Here is an 18,088-nt window from a genome sequence, read left to right as displayed (position 1 = left end):
TGGAGTGGTCTGCCTGCATGCAGACAGCGGGGGGAGCACCAGTGGTAGCAGCCCCCGGCAAACTCACCACACTATTTCTGCCCATCACAAATGTCTGGATGAATGCCAGGTGTTGGATAAAGACCCTCCAACAATCAAATGGAAAGGGGTCCTTGTTAACTTCTGTGCATCATTTCATGGGGGCCCCAGATCTATCCAAGGCTACATTAGCTAAATGAAAGCTGCATGGTCCTGGACAGTATACCTCGGCTTACCACATGATGGAGACAGATGACAGGGGAAAGCGATCTCATCTGCTTCTGCTTGTACGCTTCCCAGAGGTAGGGAACTGGCCACTTTTGGAGATGGTATATGGGACCAGAAGAACTACTGGTCCTTCTTGTATGTGTCTGTTCCAATGCAGTTACATTGATTTGAGCACTTGCAACACAATCCTATGCATGGCTACTCAGAAGTAAAGAGCTTATTCCCCGGCAAACGTGGATGGGATTGCAGCCTTAACTTCTAAGAACAATGTTGGGCTAATGATTACTAGAAAGTTGTGCCCAGTGATCAGGGACTGTCATTAGGTAGATCTCAAGCCACTGGTAACTCTTGAACTTGTCTCCAGTAGTTCCCTGGGCATTTGGGCTTGCTTCTCCCTCCCTTTTATTGCAGCCAATACCACAAATCCGATTGGCTGGCTGAGGGAGGGCATTTGAAATCTCTTTTTCTTTGAGTTAGAAGGGCTGCTTTTACTTCCTCTCCAGTGTCTTCCCCAACAGGAACCTCTCTTGCTGCTGTTCCAACCAGAAGCCTTAGTTAAAATGCCTTAGTCTGTCGGTGGGAGGTTGACTACTCAGCTCACACACACTACTCAGCTCACATACACCCGGCAGCCATCCCTTGGGGTGCTGCCCGCACGGCAGTTTGGATTTATTTATTTTTTAAGGGCAAAAACAGCATGTAGGTTAGCTGTGGCGGGCAGACACGGGATGTCTGTAGGATGGCCCAGCCCAGCCATTTGGAGGCCCCCAGGACCTTGGAGGCCATGGACCAGGGTCCCAAGGTCCAAGGGTTAGTACACCTCTGGTCGCAAATATGTGACATCACGCACTTGCGATGCTGGTGCCCTCACAGGTGCGAGTGGCCTAGTGGCCACAAGCGGGCCCGCTCAGCTCTCAATCCCCACCGCACAGCACAGGAGATCGGCGGGCGGGTCCAGCGTGCACGGCAGGCGCGGCTGGCCGAGGCCCTCCAGGAGCAATTAGGAGCATCCTCCTGAGGCCTCCCCTGGTGCTGAGGTCCAGACTTTGTCCCTGAAGAACAGTCCAAAGAACACCGCCGCTCAGAGAGCCACTGCCTATCAGTATAGACAGTGCTGAGCTAGACGGACCATTGGTCTGAATCGGTAGAAGGCAGCACCCAGCTTTCTTTTTCCGGTTAGCTTTTCCCGCATTTGGTTGATATATGCTCTTGTTCGCACTTGAATCGTGGAAAAGCTCTTGGAGGGAAGGTAAATATTATTTTAAAAAGAAGGAAGGTGAGAGAGAGAGAGAGAGAGAGAGAGAGAGAGAGAGAGAGAGAGAGAGAACGAGAACGAGAACGTCACTGTTTCTATTATTATTGAGCCTTGATATAAAAACAAACATCAAAATAAGCAACAATAACATTCTTATCACCCTCCCCTGCCCTATTACCAAAATTTCCAGCAAATATATAGTTTATTCACAATACATACAGGGCTACATCATTCCTCTTCAAACATTTCTTCTTCTCTGCCCAACAACAACACAATCGGCATCTCTGATTCATTATTGTTTTAAGGGAGGGAGAGAGGAGACCAGAAAAAGCAGTGAGACACCTGCTCATCTGCTAGTTGGGTTTCATTACAGTGTCCTAAAAGTTACAATGTTGTATTAAACTGGGCTGGCATTGCTTAGTTTGGCCATTGATGTTGTTGTTGTGTTAAATGTCAGGGGAGCAGACTTCAGCAAAACCGGCAGCAAGCTGCCTAGTTTTCCCCAAGAAAGTATGCCAATCTGAAGAATTTCCATTGGATGCCAAGTAGAAAAGTAGGCCACTGTGACACAGAAGCTCGCAGGGCATAGAATCCAGAGGAAAGAGTTGTGGCACGCAAGGACAAGGCAGTGGAGTAGAATCAGCAATATTAATTTTAATGAAATTGATCTTATTTAATGAAATCTATCTTATTTACAGAGTGGCAAGAGCAGACTGCTTTCAATGCTCATGCTGCTGGCTGTTTGTTAGCCCCACCTCCACACCACAGGAACTTAGGAAGCTGCCATATACTGAGTTAGACCCTTAGTCTATCTAGCTCAGTATTGTCTACGCAGACTGGCAGCGGCTTCTCCAAGGTTGCAGGCAGGAATCTCTCTCAGCCCTATCTTGGAGATGCTGCCAGGGAGGGAACTTGAAACCTAGGTGCTCTTCCCCCGAGCAGCTCCATCCCCTGAGATGAATATCTTACAGTGCTCACATCAAGTCTCCCATTCAAATGCACCTAGGGCAGACCCTGCTTAGCTAAGGGGACAAGTCATGCTTGCTACTACATGCCACAAGGCTAGCTCTCTTCCTCTCTGCTCAGTCCCTCCAGGACTGGAATAAAAGTAAGGAATCGAATTTAAAGCAACATTTAAATGCTGGCCTGGATCAAGGAATGGATTAACCAAAAACAACACACTGCTGAGGGTGGGGGGAGGCAGTTTCAATTCCTTTTGAAATTTTCATTTGATTTGCTCCTAGTTAAGCCCAGCCACCTCTTTAGGATGTTGGTCAAGTTGTTTTTAGGATCATATTAATTTATAGTGATTCCAATAATAGGTGTAACATAGGAAGCTGCCTTATACTGAGTCCACCCCTTGAGCCATCTAACTCAGCATTGTCTACACTGACTGGCAGCATCCCTCCCAGGTTTCAGGCAGGAGTCTTTCCCAGCCCTACCTCGAGATGCTGCCAGGGAGTGAACCTAGGACCTTCTCCATGCAATCAATCTTTATTACAGTCCCAGACCAGAAGAATAAAAGCATACAAGGGCATGGAAAAAATGTCAAATGCTAAAGATACATCACAATCTAAAATATCTTTATTCACCATTTACTGCCCTACAATAAAATTGTGTTATATATTTATAAAATACTGGTTACAATAAAACTACAAACTACATAGCTTATAAAGCCACTGTGTGTCTCATGCAATGAGAGAAGCACATGAGAAGCATCTCAATAAAAGGTTAAAAGGCTAAAAATCATAACATGATCAGTTATGGACGAGGCAAATAGAATAAATGTGAGACAGGATGTATAAAAACAGGTCATAAAGAATTAAGCATATACAGTTTATAAAATAAATGTAAAAACCAATATGTGGGTTAAAGCAGAATTTACTATAACTGTCTTAGGTTTAACCTGTTAATATTGTGTTGCAACGTGTGATTTATTTTGCTGAGTTTATGCAAGTATGTACGTTTTATTATGTATTGGTCTATGACCGCAATAGAGTATCCTGTATCCTGTAAGCACAAACTATGCTAACTATAAAAGAACTGAGCAGACAAGCTGAAGTCTGAGTCTAACTGTCGAGAAGATGTATTTTATCTTAAGTCTATTAATACTTCAAATAAATAACTGCATTATATAATTCACATTGGGGCCATTCAGATGACCTACCAGGTGGGCAGGGAAAAGGCTCACCAAACCTTGCTTCCCCCCAGACGATGTTGGTTGCTGGATGGGAGCACAGAGCAGAGTGGATTGATCTGAGGCCATTGTCCCGGCCTCTGTGCATTGCACTGGGGGATTCCCCCAAGAGAGGGGCGTTGTCATGGCCCAGACCTCTGAGTAAGAAGAGCCAGAGGAGGAGCGGGAGGACTTGGTTGGGAGAATAGGCTCAGAAGCTGAGGTGGAACGGCAGCAGACAGGGGAATCTGAACAGCTGGCAGAGATGAGGGCTGAGGAGTCTGATCAGGAGGAAGCCGGAATTTCACCTGTGTTAAGAAGATGTCTCAAGAGAAAGGTTCAGTGGGAGACACACAGGTGTAAGATCTCACAGGAGAGGAAATAGAAATGCTGAGTCAGGACAGCCTGATTGGCTGCCCGTTATCTCAAGCCCTATATAAAGCAGACGCTATTCCTAAGACAGTACTGTCAGCAACGTTGCCTTCCACAGACAGTGTTCCTCATGCTTAATATTGTTCAACCTTTCTTGTTTCAGCCTGTCCTTGTTCTGTTCCTTCCTTGATCCTTTATTTCAGTTATTCCTCATTTAGCTGCTGGGATGGGGAGTGAGCCATTTCTAGCTGCTGGGATGGGGGGTGAGCCAAGCTGAACAGGCCTCCCTGGCCTCCCCCTGTGGTGGCAGCGGTACTGGGTGGATTTGAACCAGCAACCTCTGACTCGATAGTCAAGCTATTTCCCCATGATGACTTGTCTGTAATTCCTAATACCAAAGCTGAACAGACTGCCTCTATTTTACACCAAGAATATTAAATCCCATGTGTAAAGTTAGTGATGATGTTCAATCCTGCCCATGATTGTAACAGATGGAAATATGAACCTTTTGGCTCTTTTCTTGTCAGGTGAAGTATTCTATAGAAGCAAATACCTCCGCAGTGATTCATATAATTGCAACATCGAAGCAAACAGAATTGTGGTGTCTGAATTTGGAACCATGGCTTATCCAGATCCTTGCAAAAACATATTTGCCAAGTAAGCAGTAGCTTCTCCCTCCTCGAGACAATAATTCTCTTTTCTGTTTCCCTGTTCTGCCTAGATGCAAGATACATGTTCCCCTTCTGCTTTGGCTACCTCTTCCCTTTCCCTGGCCCTTTCTTTGTGTGTCGTAGCATTCATTAGGGCCCAGACACGGTGTGGCTAGTGATCTGTGGTTGGATTCCCAAAATCACTTCCTTTCCCCAAAAGCAAGTGCAGAGGAAAGATTGGATGAGGGTCATAGTATTCGGGGGAGATGGGGCTACCTTACCAGTGTTCCCTCTAACAGGGATCCCCAGATGTTGTTGACTACAATTCTTATCACCCTGGCCATTGGCTGGGGATGATGGCAGTTGTAGTCAGCAACATCTTCTCTATGAACCACACCACCCATTGAGATCATCAGGAGAGGTTCATCTGCAGTTGCCACCAGCTCATCCGGTGGCTACTCAGGGACAGGCCTTCTCCACTGCTGCCCTGAGGCTCTGGAATATGCTTCCTGCTGAAAGAAGAGCATTCCCATCTCCTACAACTTTTTTAAAGACAGTTAAGACACCTTTGTTCACCCAGGCTTTTAATTTGATGTTATTTTAATTGTTTGATTTTTAATAGCTTTAACCTTTTAAATTTTAAATTGTTGTAATGTTTTAACCTTTTTAATTGTTTTTATTATTTTGTTGCAAACTGCCCAGAGACTTGCATTTTGGGCAGTATACAAGTATGTTTAATAATAATAATAATAATAATAATACTAGTCCGATGGTTCAATAGATCTGCATTGTCTTTAGTGGGGCTGCTTAATACTTAATGGGGTTGCTTTGTCTTTAATATGGCTGCTTTGTCCCTAATGGGGCTGCTTGGTCGGTTGGTCTTTATTGGGGCTGCTTTGTCTTCAATGGGGCTGCTTTGTCTTCAATGCGGCTTCTTGGTCGGTCACTCTTTAATGGGCTGCTTGGTCTTTAATTGGGCTCCTTTGTCTTCAACAGTTCTGTTTCAAATTTTCAGTAGTTCGAAGGTTCAATAGTTTGAAAATTCAACAGTTCGAAGGTTCAACAGTTCAAAGGTTCAATAGTTCAAAGGTTCAATAGTTCAAAGGTTCAAAGGTTCAATAGTTCAAAGGTTCGATAGTTCAAAGTTTCTAAGGTTCAATAGTTTGAAAGTTCGAAGCTTCAATAATTTGAAGGTTCAAAAGTTCGACTGTTCAAGGGTTCGATAGTTCGAAGGTTCAATATTTCGAAGGTTCAATAGTTGGAAGGTTTGGAGGTTCAAAGATTTGAAAGTTGAAAGGTTAGAAAGATCAAAGATTTATAAGTTCAAAGGTTCAATAGTTTGAAAGTTTGAAGGTTCTAATGGTTCAAAAGGTTTAAGGTTCAGACATTGAAAGGTTCAATAGATGAAAACTTCAACAGTTCTGAAGGTTCAATGCTTCGAAGGTTCAATAGTTCAAAAATTCAATAGATCTGCTTTGTCTTTAATGGGGCTGCTTTGTCTTTAATGGGGCTGCTTTGTCTTTAATGGGGCTGCTTTGTCGGTCGGTCTTTAATGGGGCTGCTTTGTCTTACATGGGGCTACTTGGTCGGTTGGTCTTTAAGGGTGCTGCTTTGTCTTTAATGGGGCTGCTTTGTCGGTCGGTCTTTAATGGGGCTGCTTTGTTTGTCTTTAATGGGGCTGCTTTGTTGGTCTTTAATGGGGCTGCTTTGTCTTTAATGGGGCTGCTTGGTCAGTCAGTCATTAATGGGGCTGCTTTGTCAGTCAGTCCATAACGGGGCCGCTTGGTCCATAACGTGGCCGCTTGGTCCATAACGTGGCCGCTTGGTCCATAACGGGGCCGCTTGGTCCATAACGGGGCCGCTTGGTCCATAACGGGGCCGCTTGGTCCATAACGGGGCCGCTTGGTCCATAACGGGGCCGCTTGGTCCATAACGGGGCCGCTTGGTCTATAACGGGGCCGCTTGGTCTATAACGGGGCCGCTTGGTCTATAACGGGGCTGCTTTGTCTTTAAAAGTTCTGTATTTTGAAAGTTCAATAGTTCCAAAGTTCAATAGATCGAAAGTTTGAAGGTTTGAAGGTTCAAAAATTTGAAAGTTCAAAGGTTCAATAGTTGGAAAGTTCGAAGGTTCAATAGTTCAACTGTTCAACAGTTCGAAGGTTCAATAGTTCGAAGTTTCGAAGTTTCAAAGATTTGAAAGCTCTGAGGTTCAATAGTTCAATGTTTCTAAGGTTCAATAGTTCAATACTGAGGTTCACAGGTTCGAAAGTTCAATAGTTCGAAAGTTTGAGGGTTCAATAGTTTGAAAGTTCAACAGTTCGAAGTTTCAGCATTTCAAAGGTTCAAAAGTTCGAAGGTTCAATAGTTCGAAGGTTCAATAGTTCAATGTCTCTTAGGTTCAATAGTTCGAAAGTTCGAAGCTTCAATAGTTGAAGGTTCAGAAGTTTGAATGTTCAAATGTTCAATAGTTCGAAGGTTCAATATTTCGAAGGGTAAATAGTTAGAAGCTGCTTTGTCTTTAATGGGGCTGCTTTGTCTTTAATGGGGCTGCTTTGTCTTTAATGGGGCTGCTTTGTCTTTAATGGGGCTGCTTCGTCTTTAATGGGGCTGCTTGGTTGGTCGGTCTTTAAGGGGGCTGCTTTTCTTTATTGGGGCTGTGTTATCTTTTTGGGGGCTGCGTTGTCTTTAATGGGACTGCATTGTCTTTAATGGGGCTGCTTCATCTTTAATGGGGATGCTTGGTCTTTAATGGGGCTGCTTGGTTGGTCAGTCTTTAATGAAGCTGCTTTTGAGCACATTAAAGACTGAGTGACCAAGCAGCCCCATTAAAGACAAATTAGCCCCATTAAAGACAAAGCAGCTTCCAACTATTTAACCTTTGAAATATTGAACCTTCAAACTATTGAACCTTTGAACAGTCGAACTTCTGAACCTTTGAACTATTGAACCTTATAAACTTTGAACCTTTGAACCACTGAACCACTGAACTTTTGAACCTTCGAACCATTGAACCACTGAACCATTGAACCTTCCAAAGGTTCGATGGTCCAAAGGTTCGATGGTCCAAAGGTTCAAAGGTTCAATGGTCCAAAGGTTCAATAGTTCAGTTTCTAAGGTTCAATAGTTCAGTTTCTAAGGTTCAATAGTTCAGTTTCTAAGGTTCAATAGTTCAGTTTCTAAGGTTCAATAGTTCAGTTTCTAAGGTTCAATAGTTCAAAGGTTCAGAAGTTCAACTGTTCAAAGGTTCAATAGTTTGAAGGTTCAATATTTCAAAGGTCAAATAGTTGGAAGCTGCTTTGTCTTTAATGGGGCTGCTTTGTCTTTAATGGGGCTGCTAGGTTGGTCGGTTTTTAATGGGGTTGCTTGGTCTTTAAGGGGGCTGCTTGGTCTTTAAGGGGGCTGCTTGGTCTTTATTGGGGCTGCGTTGTCTTTAATGGGACTGCGTTGTTGGTCAGTCTTTAATGGGGCTGAATGTCCTTAATGGGGATGCTTGGTCTTTAATGAAGCTGCTTTTGACTACATTAAAGACAAAGTAGCCCCATTAAAGACAAAGCAGCTTCCAACTATTTAACCTTCAAAATATTGAACCTTCAAACTATTGAACCTTTGAACAGTCGAACTTCTGAACCTTTGAACTATTGAACCTTATAAACTTTGAACCTTTGAACCATTGAACCTTTGAACCTTTGAACCTTTTCACCATTGGACCTTTGAACCTTTGAACTTTTGAACCTTCGAACCTTTGAATTTTCGAACTGTTGAACTTTCAAACTATTGAACCTTCACACTTTTGAACTATTGAACCTTCGAACCTTAAAACTTTCGAACTACTGATCTTAGGAATTAATGAACCTTTGAACTATTGAACTTCCAAAATACAGAATTTTTAAAGACAAAGCAGCTCCATTGAAGACAAAGCAGCCCCATTAAAGACCAACCGACCAAAAAGCCCCATTAAAGACCGACCCACAAAGCAGCCCCATTAAAGACCTACCGACAAAGCAGCCCCATTAAAAACAAAGCAGCCCCATTAAAGACCGACCGACCAAGCAGCCACATTAAAGACAAAGAAGCCCCATGAAAGACAAAGCAGCCACATTAAAGACCGACTGACGAAGTAGCCTCATTAAAGGCTACTGCACCACATGCTCTGCACCCATGCTCTGCACCACATGCTATGCACCCCCGCAGTGATGTAGATAGGCTATACCTCCCTCGCATCACAGGTGGAAGAGGAATGCTGCAAGTCCATCAAACAATGGAGGAGGAGAAAAGAGGCCTTGCAGAATATATCAAGGACAGTGAAGAAGATGCACTTCAAATGGTCAATAATGTGAAACTATTCAACACCAATGAAACAAAGCAGGCCTACAAGAAAGAACAAGTCAAGAAACGAACAGAAAAATGGAAAAATAAGCCACTGCATGGTCAATATTTGCACAATATAAGTGGAAAATCAGACATCACCAAGGCCTGGCAATGGCTTAAGAATGGCACCTTGAAGAAAGAAACAGAGGGCTTAATACTGGCTGCACAAGAACAGGCACTAAGAACAAATGCAATAAGAGCAAAAGTAGAAAAGTCAACAACAAACAGCAAGTGCTGCCTTTGTAAAGAAGCAGACCACCTGATCAGTTGTTGTAAAAAGATCACACAGACTGACTACAAATGAAGGCATGACAAGGTAGCAGGTATGATACACTGGAACATCTGCAAAAAAAAATGCAAGCTACCTGTAGCCAAAAATTGGTGGGACCATAAAATTGAAAAAGTTGTTGAAAATGAAGATGCAAAAATAGTATGGGACTTCCGACTACAAACAGACAAACATCTGCCACACAATACACCAGATATAGCTGTTGTCGAGAAGAAAGAAAAACAAATCAAAATAATCGACATAGCAATACCAGGGGATAGTAGAATAGAAGAAAAAGAAATAGAAAAAATCACCAAATACAAAGATCTACAAATTGAAATTGAAAGGCTGTGGCAGAAGAAGACCAAAATAATCCCAGTGGTCATTGGCGCCCTGGGTGCAGTTCCAAAAGACCTTGAAGAGCACCTCAACACCATAGGGGCCACAGAAATCACCATCAGCCAATTACAAAAAGCAGCTTTACTGGGAACAGCCTATATTCTGCGACGATATCTATAACAATTGACAATAAAATTCTGGCATCCCGGGTCCTTGGGAAGGACTCGATGTCTGGATAAAACAAACCAGTCAATAATACCTGTCTGACTGTGTAAACAAGAAATAATAATAATGATTATGAATATGATAACACATCAACTACAGAAGGCCCGCGAGACAGCATGAATACTTTAGTTTAATCTTTAATTTTTCTTTAGTTATCCTAGACCCTTGGAAAGGGCCCAATAATTAAAGTACCAAATCTAGTCAATAACATCTGGTAGACTGTATGTAAACAGCATAACAACAACAACATCTGAGAATCCCTGTCACAGGGCCCATTGAGACTAATCCTTCTCCCCCACCCCCCGATCAAGCTGTTTCCCCAGCTTCAATCCCGCCCCAAAGGTGATTAGCCACAGATGGGGGGGGGCAGCATTTCAAAATTCAGCACAAACTAGCAAGATGGCAGAGAGGGCCCATTATATTTTACCTACTAAATAGGCTTGGTCCACACATGCTTCCTCATCATTCGGTGGCTGCAGAGTCATGGGGTGCCTTGCATGTGTGAAAGACCCATCACAACTCAATGGTCACAGACAGGACTTCTCACTTCAAACACAGTCTACCACCTATAAAACTCTTCAGAGTATGGCGCCTGTGTACCTTCAGGGCCGTCTCTCCCATCCAACTTTGACCTGCCCTGTGAGGTCATCTCAGGTGGGCCTTCTCAGAGTTTCCGGCCCAGGGGAGGTACGTGGGGCCAGGCTCGTGGCAGGGCCTTCTCTGCTGCAGCGCCCTCCTTGTGGGACACCTTGCCTCTGGAGACTTGTAATGCCCCCTCTCGTCTGTCCCTTAAGAGGCTTCTGAAAACTTATTTATTTTGCCAAGCTTTTAGTTTCTTATGTGTATGTGTGTGTGTCTGTTTCCCCCTTTTTTCTCTTGTTTTCGTTGTTTTAATTTATGTAAGACTATGGAAGTCAGGCGGTCAATAAATTTGCTAATAAAATAAAATAAAATAAATAACATGCTCACTGCAGATGGCGGCCAATGTCTTTTGCACTTTTAAAAGCGTTTGATTTTTTTAAGAACATGGAAGGTTGAGTATATATACCCAGGTGCACACTTGTATATTTAAAGAAATGTGCAAGGTTTCTCTTGGGAGTGAAATTGACCTGGCCAGATCCATGCACAGACCTAGGGGGAAGTGGGCTCATGTTCGACCCTCTCCCTGGCAGCCCTGCAGAGGGTGTGGCCAATACTTTGAAGAGCCAGTGAGGGAGAGAACATGCAGCTGACAATGAAGCCAGCTGGGAAATGAAGCCAACGGAGCTCAGGGAGAAGGTCGAGACAGGTGGGAGTTGGGCGGCCTGGGTTCTTTGAACCCATCCACCCAATTATAGCTCCGCCCCAGCCAGGTCTTGTGTGTGTGCCAGTCATTTAGTCCAGGGTTTCTCATTGTTGGGTCCCCAGATGTTATTGGACTTCAACTCCCATAATTCCTAACCAAAGGTCACTGGGGCTGGGGATTATGGGAGTTGAAGTCCAATATCCCTGATTTAGTCAATTCCACTCTTTGATTCATTTTCATGGGATTAAGAGGAATGACTGCTACATTAAGAAAACTGCAGTAAGACTCCTTTCTCCTGCATTCTGTTTGTCAAGTCATCAAGCTTCTGAATTTGGATCGCAGCTAATGCCACAATAGTAATTACAAGCGGAGTCACTTCTGATGCTCCACAGAAATAGTCTTCTGCTGCACACAATAAGGCTGGGTGGAAATGCACATACTATAGAAAAAGGGATCAGAACCAATATCAACCCTTCCAGTGCTTCGAAGAGCTGTGGGTGTGTATTGCCCGCATTGTCGTGTGGATATCCAATAGTTAGTTATCAGAGTCTTGAGATTTTCAAACACATTTGGCTAATAAGACTTTGCAGGGTGTTACTACAGAATCGGTCAGTAGAGGGAGATCTGACTTTTAAAAAAGCAGTGATGGAGTTAGAAAAGGAACTAGCTGGTGTGGTTGGTACCTTTTGGGTGGGCGGGGGACGAATGCTCATGATTTTTGAGAAGCTCTACACCCCTAGAGAAAGAAATAGGTGGTAATATTGCAGTACTTGCAGCTTTCAGTGTTTTATCATGCTTTTTATTGTTCTGACTATTGTGTCTACAGTGGCCAAATTTGCAAGGGTGTTTTAAAAAGCTTTTTGAAAAGCTTTTTAAAAAGTTTTAAGAAGCTTTTTAAAACACAAAAATGTCTTTAAATTTTTGATCGATATTAACATTTGATCAATGTTGTCAGAGGAATGGAAATGAAAATTGGCAGGAATGTCCTTCAGAGGCTGCTCCATGGAGAGATGGCAGTACTCCATCACAGTTTTTAGAAAGCGTGTTAAATCTTGGCTTTTTACCCAGGCTTTTATATGATTGTCTCTACTGCTGCTTCTTTGTATTTTGTACAGTTCTTATGCTTGTATTTTAAATAATTTTAGTCAGACTAGTTTTATATTTTAGCTTAATATTTTAATTGTGTCATTTTTATAGTCTTGTTTTTAATTTTTGTGTGAGCCGCCTTGGGATTGTTTTAATGAAAGGTGGTATACAAATTTAACAATAAAATAAATGAATAAACAATGTATTCATTGTTAACCTATGTTTCCTCTATGCAAAAATGACTCCAATTTTACCCTAATCGTGTGAGGGTAAGGATAAAGTAGGGACCATAACACAGAGAAAACTGTAAGAGCAACATTGCCTATGTTCCATCTGTAGTGGGATAGACATTGCCAAAAATTACTATGAGCATTCATCCCCTGTGAGATGGTAAAAGTAAAGGTAAAGTGTGTCGTTGAATCAATGTTGACTCTTGGCGATCACAGAGCCCTGTGGTTGTCTTTGGTAGAATACAGGAGGGCTTTACCATTGCCATCTCCCACACAGTATGAGATGATGCCTTTCAGCATCTTCCTGTATCGCTGCTGCCTGATATAGATGTTTTCCCATAGTCTGGGAAACATACCAGCGGGGATTCGAACCAGCAACCTCTGGCTTGCTGGTTAAGTCAGTACCCCGCTGAGCCATTAGGTGGCTCCAAAGGCCAAAATGTGTGGGCCTGGCTCTTGGACAAGTGGGGATTTTTAATGCACCCCTAGCTTTGTGCTCCAAAGTACCTTTGGTTCCGAGTGCTGTCCAAGGGTCAGAACATCTCCTGCAGCCTTGCCAGCTTCTTTCTTTCAGAAAATAACAATTTCCAGTATGAACGGTTATCCCTCTGGTGTGATTTTCCCCCCAAACATAGGGCATTCTGTTATCTATCCCACACAATACCAGAGTTCACAGACAACTGCCTGATCAATATCATGAAAAACGGTGAGGATTACTATGCAACCAGCGAGGTAAATTTCATCAGAAAGATTGATCCGCAGACTCTGGAGACTCTGGAAAAGGTGAGCATGGATACCTTCTGTGTAAAGGTAAAGTAGTGCCATCGAGTCGGTGTCGACTCGTGGCGACCACAGAGCCCTGTGGTTGTCTTTGGTAGAATATAGGAGGGGTTTACTATTGCCATCTCCTGCGCAGTATGAGATGATGCCTTTCAGCATCTTCCTATATTGCTGCTGCCCAATACGGGTGTTTCCCATAGTCTGGGAAACATACCAGCGGGGATTCAAACCGGCAGGGGATTCGAACTTTCCCTGCTGTGCCATTAGGTGACTCGGCTTCTGTGTGCACAGAAGGCAAGGCAAATTGGGGTGCAGGGCATGGGCACAAATAGCCTGGAAGGATAAATACCTTTGCTAGAACCTATCTGAGAACTTTAGAGTAGTTAGAGAACTCAAAGGAAGATAGGAAGCTGCCTTATACAGCTCTCCAGCTGCTGCTGTGCTACAGCTCCCATGATCCCCATCAGCTCCCATCATCCCCAGCTACAATTTATTGCAGCTGAGGATGATGGGAGTTGTATTTGGAGAGCTGGGTTGCTTCTCCCAGCTGGAAAGCCAAGGTTCCCTCTCCCTGGTCTTGCTGCACTATAAAGTGTGCCGTCAAGTCGATTTCAACTCCTGGCACCCACAGAGCCATGTGTGGTTTTCTTTAGTAGAATACAGGAGGGGTTGACCATTGCCTCCTCCTGCGCAGTAAGAGATGATGCCTTTCAGCATCTTTCTATATTGCTGCTGCCCGATATAGTACCAGCGGGGATTCGAACCAGCAACCTTCTGCTTGTTATTCAAGCATTTCCCCGCTGAGCCACTTAAGGCTTAGTCTGTTTGTGGCACTATAACCCAGGTAGATACAGACTTTTAACTAGAGAAGTGCATAAAATGAGTTTTTAAATTATAATCTGATCCAAAAATTTGATTTGAATCAGTCCGACTGTGCTTTGGTGCTTTTTTTTTTTAACCAATCAGGTGCCCTGAATGATTTTTTAAAAGTGCCAAACGGCTCTCGAATCGAATTCAAGTCGAATTTATTTGAATCAAATACATGTAACATATTTATAAATAATAAAATAAATTATGATGCTCTCTGTGTCAGCCAGGCATGGGAGAAGCGCTCTCTCTCTCTCTCTCTCTCTCTCTCTCACACACACACACACACACCAGGGAGTTGCCATCAAGATGTCACCTCCTCCACCTACAACAGTTCCCACTCCCCCAGTTTAAGTGTGAATTGCTCCTCAAGTGTTCCCTCTGTCTGCACTCCTGGCATCAGGGGAGTTGTGCCAGAACTGAGGAGATGCTGGCACCACATCTACCACCGACATACTCCTGATGTCAACAGGCTCCCTGCTAGTGGCATGTTCCAAGATACATCAGCATAAAGGACTTAGGGCAAATCCTAAAATTCCCAGGCTGCTGTATCTTTGCATCTGGAATTGCTCCCATAGTCTTTTTTTTTTTTTAAACTGGACTTGAGTTCTTTTACACTTGGAAGTGCCTGAAGCAAGTTTACCTTTGAATCAAAAGTTTTAGTCATTGGTCTTCTTGTTGAAGTTGTTGACATGTTCATCAGCCTGATGTGGATTACCATCATTAATGCATACTCCACCATCCTTGTTCTGTTTCTGTCTTCTGTGATGTCATGTGGTAGGTCGACTACACTAAGTATGTAGCCATCAATTTAGCAACCTCTCATCCCCATTACGACAGTTCTGGAAATATTCTCAATATGGGCACCTCCATAGTTGATAAGGGGAAGACAAAATATGTCGTCTTTAAGATCCCTCCTTCTGCACCAGGTAAGAGACAAATTCTGCTGGGATTCCTGAGCTCTTTATTGATGTGAACTACTTATTAATGTTATGTTTGTACATTTTAGTTCCAAAAATGCTCTAAAAACTAAGTGGATTTCAATGTAGGAAAAAAATACTTAGGGTCAGTAGATGGGTCATTAGGATTATATTCGACTGAAGACTGGTTCATATGTATATATCTGGGATGATGCTGCATTAAGGGAAGCATGCATGTGTGGAATGGGGCTTTGTGCATGAATGAACCAGCCTTGGGAACATACGAAGCCTGTAGAGTAGAATATTGGGCTAGATGTTCGGCCTGTGCGTGTGAAAAATTGTCGGATCCAACACAATCCGATCTGATATGAAAATTGTTGGGATCAGAATGAGAATGCTTTAAAATGGTTGGATAGTCAAATTGTATTGGATTTCAGTTAGAAGGATCTGACTTAAGTCTGGTATCTTAAAGGGATTAATGGGAAATCCACTACTACTACTAATATCTCCTGAATGACTGGGCAGAAATCTTTGAAATTCCACATGGTGGTAGTAAATGATGATAGCATTAGGTTTGTGGACTTTGAAGGAGATGGGTCTACCTGTTGATTTGATTATAGGATTAATCTGGCATTTTCTGACATAGGACTGTGTTGGATCTGACGTTGTCTATGAGATGCACCGATGAACTGAACTTTGTATAAGGCAAACTCATATGAAGTGTTTCATTCAGGTTTGGGATGTCCATATTGTTAGGGATGTGCTTGAACCATGGTTCGAAGTGCGGTTTCAGCCCTTTTAGGGAAATTAGACAGTGAACTTTAAGAAAAAGGAGAGTAGATGCTTACCTGCTCTCTGCCACGTCTTCCAGCTTCCTGCTGGGGCAGTGCATATCCCCCCCAAACCCCCACACACTGTTGGCATGTACATGGCGTCCACGCATGTGCGGGTGCCATTTGTGTGATCGGCAACACCATGCTGACCACGCAAATGGCACCCACACGTGTGCAGAAGCCATGTGCGAGCTGACAGCACATGATGCATTTTACCATACGTGCCAACCCAGCGGGAAGCTGGAAGGGGCAGCAGAGGTAGGTACCTGCTCTCCTTTTTCTTAAAATGCAGTTTCTAATTTCCCTAAAAGTACTTGAACTGCGGTTCGAGCACATCCCTACATATTGTCACTCAGGACAATATTATTCCCTCGAAACTGCGAACTCCACTAATTTTATGAAATTTCGCCTCCTGTGCCCCATTTTCGAGGCCAATGCAGGCCTTTGCACATAAGAACCAAACAAAGAGTCATGTTATCTGACAGCTGGCACTAATGTAACCCCACTCTCTTCCATGAGACCCCCAGCGGCTTCCACATTTGTGTCAATAGCCAGCGGGTTGTATCCCCTCTGTGTAATTCAACCTTCATGCATAGATCAAATGATTTAGGAAATGTATACTGTAATTCCAACTCTTTTTAAATCTAATTTTAGCGAGTGGAAAAAAGGGAAAGAAGAATTGTCTGAAACACCTGGAAGTGATGTGCTCCATCCCCTCCCGCTCCCTTCTGCACCCAAGCTATTATCACAGTTTTGGCATTTCAGAAAACTACATCCTCTTTATAGAGCAGCCCTTCAAACTGGATATACTCAAGCTGGCAACAGCTTACATTAGAGGGGTGAACTGGGCCTCTTGCCTCATCTTCCACAAGGACGACAAGGTAGGCATCTTTATTGCTGAGCAACACACTACATAGGAACATAGGAAGCTGCTGTATACTGAGTCAGACCCTTGGTCCACCTAGCTTAGTATTATCTACTCAGACTGGCAGCGGCTTCTCCAAGGTTGCAGGCAGGTGTCTCTCCCAGCCCAATCTTGGAGATGCTGCCAGGGAGGGAACTTGGAACCTTCTGCATGCAGGTGCTCTTCCCAGAGCGGCTCCAACCCCTAAGTGCTCACACACTTAGTTTTGCATTCATATGCAACCAGGGTGGACCCTGCTTAGCAAAGGGAACAAGTCATGCTTGCTACCACAAGACCAGCTCAAAACTAATGAACTCTGCCTATTAGTGTTATGTGGTTCTCTTTCTCCATCCATGCATATTACTTGTAATTAGTATGGACATTTCCTTCCAAACGCCACACCCTCAAATTATCCCGCGGGTGCCAAGACCCATGTTTCCCCAAGAACCGAGATAGATCCAATCTGCAGGCTGATTCATGCATGCTTTGATCGTTAACCTCTGTCAGCACATTACCACAGTCATGGCAATCACCTTTGTAGATTTAAATACCTTCTGAGGTACCTGGGGAACTTCTAAATACATGCGGAGGTATTGAAGAGAACGTCTTCTTTGCTATGAGACCCATCACACATTGAGATCATCTGGAGAGCTTCATCTGCAGTTGCCACCGGCTCGACGGGTGGCTACACAGGGACGGGCCTTCTCAGTTGCCGCCCCGAGACTCTGGGAATGTGCTCTCTGCTGAAATACGAGCCTCCCAGACAGCTTTTAAAAAGTCTTTAAAGATGCACTTATTCACTTAGAATTGTGCGTTTAAATTGTGTTGATGTTTTTGTTTTTTATTTGCTTTATGTTGTAAACCACCCAGAGATGTAAGTTTGGGGTGGTATACAAATATAATAAACTAGCTGAACCTGCACAAAGCATCTGTGCACTAGTGCACTCAGCCTTTGGCTCCCCCCCCTCCCCGGCTTGCCTGTTCCTCCCCACCCCCGCCGGTTGCCCGTTCTTCCCTCCCCCTGCTCTCCAGTTGCCTGTTCTTTCCCCCCACCACCCACTTGCCGGTCATCAGTTCTCACACCCACACACACTTGCTGATTGTCTGTTCCTCCCCCCACACTCGCTGGTTGCCCATTCCTCCCCCCGCTTCCCCCTGGCTACTGTTTTCTTTTCCCCCTGGCCACTTTCTCTCCCCACCCACCTGCCTGGCGCCTGCCTGCCCATTGTCCTGCCCATTGTCCTTATCTTCACCGCTGCTGCTGTAGCTTTCCTCTCTCCCTCC

At 43.9% G+C, this 18,088-nt stretch overlaps 1 protein-coding gene across 1 annotated transcript in view; it reads left to right on the top strand.

Annotated features, from left to right (window-relative positions):
• BCO1 (beta-carotene oxygenase 1) overlaps positions 1–18,088 on the top strand; it is a 42,778-nt gene that overhangs the window by 7,695 nt on the left and 16,995 nt on the right. Inside the window, exons 3-6 of the mRNA XM_053270377.1 lie at positions 4,577–4,706; positions 13,136–13,283; positions 14,929–15,076; positions 16,555–16,781. Coding sequence (XP_053126352.1) covers positions 4,577–4,706; positions 13,136–13,283; positions 14,929–15,076; positions 16,555–16,781 — 653 coding nt within the window. The remainder of the gene's footprint in view (positions 1–4,576; positions 4,707–13,135; positions 13,284–14,928; positions 15,077–16,554; positions 16,782–18,088) is intronic.

This window comes from Hemicordylus capensis, chromosome 9 (assembly GCF_027244095.1).
Source record: "Hemicordylus capensis ecotype Gifberg chromosome 9, rHemCap1.1.pri, whole genome shotgun sequence".
Taxonomy (NCBI): domain Eukaryota; kingdom Metazoa; phylum Chordata; class Lepidosauria; order Squamata; family Cordylidae; genus Hemicordylus; species Hemicordylus capensis.
Note: the sequence above shows the minus strand (reverse complement) of the source record. Positions and strands in the feature narration are given on the sequence as shown.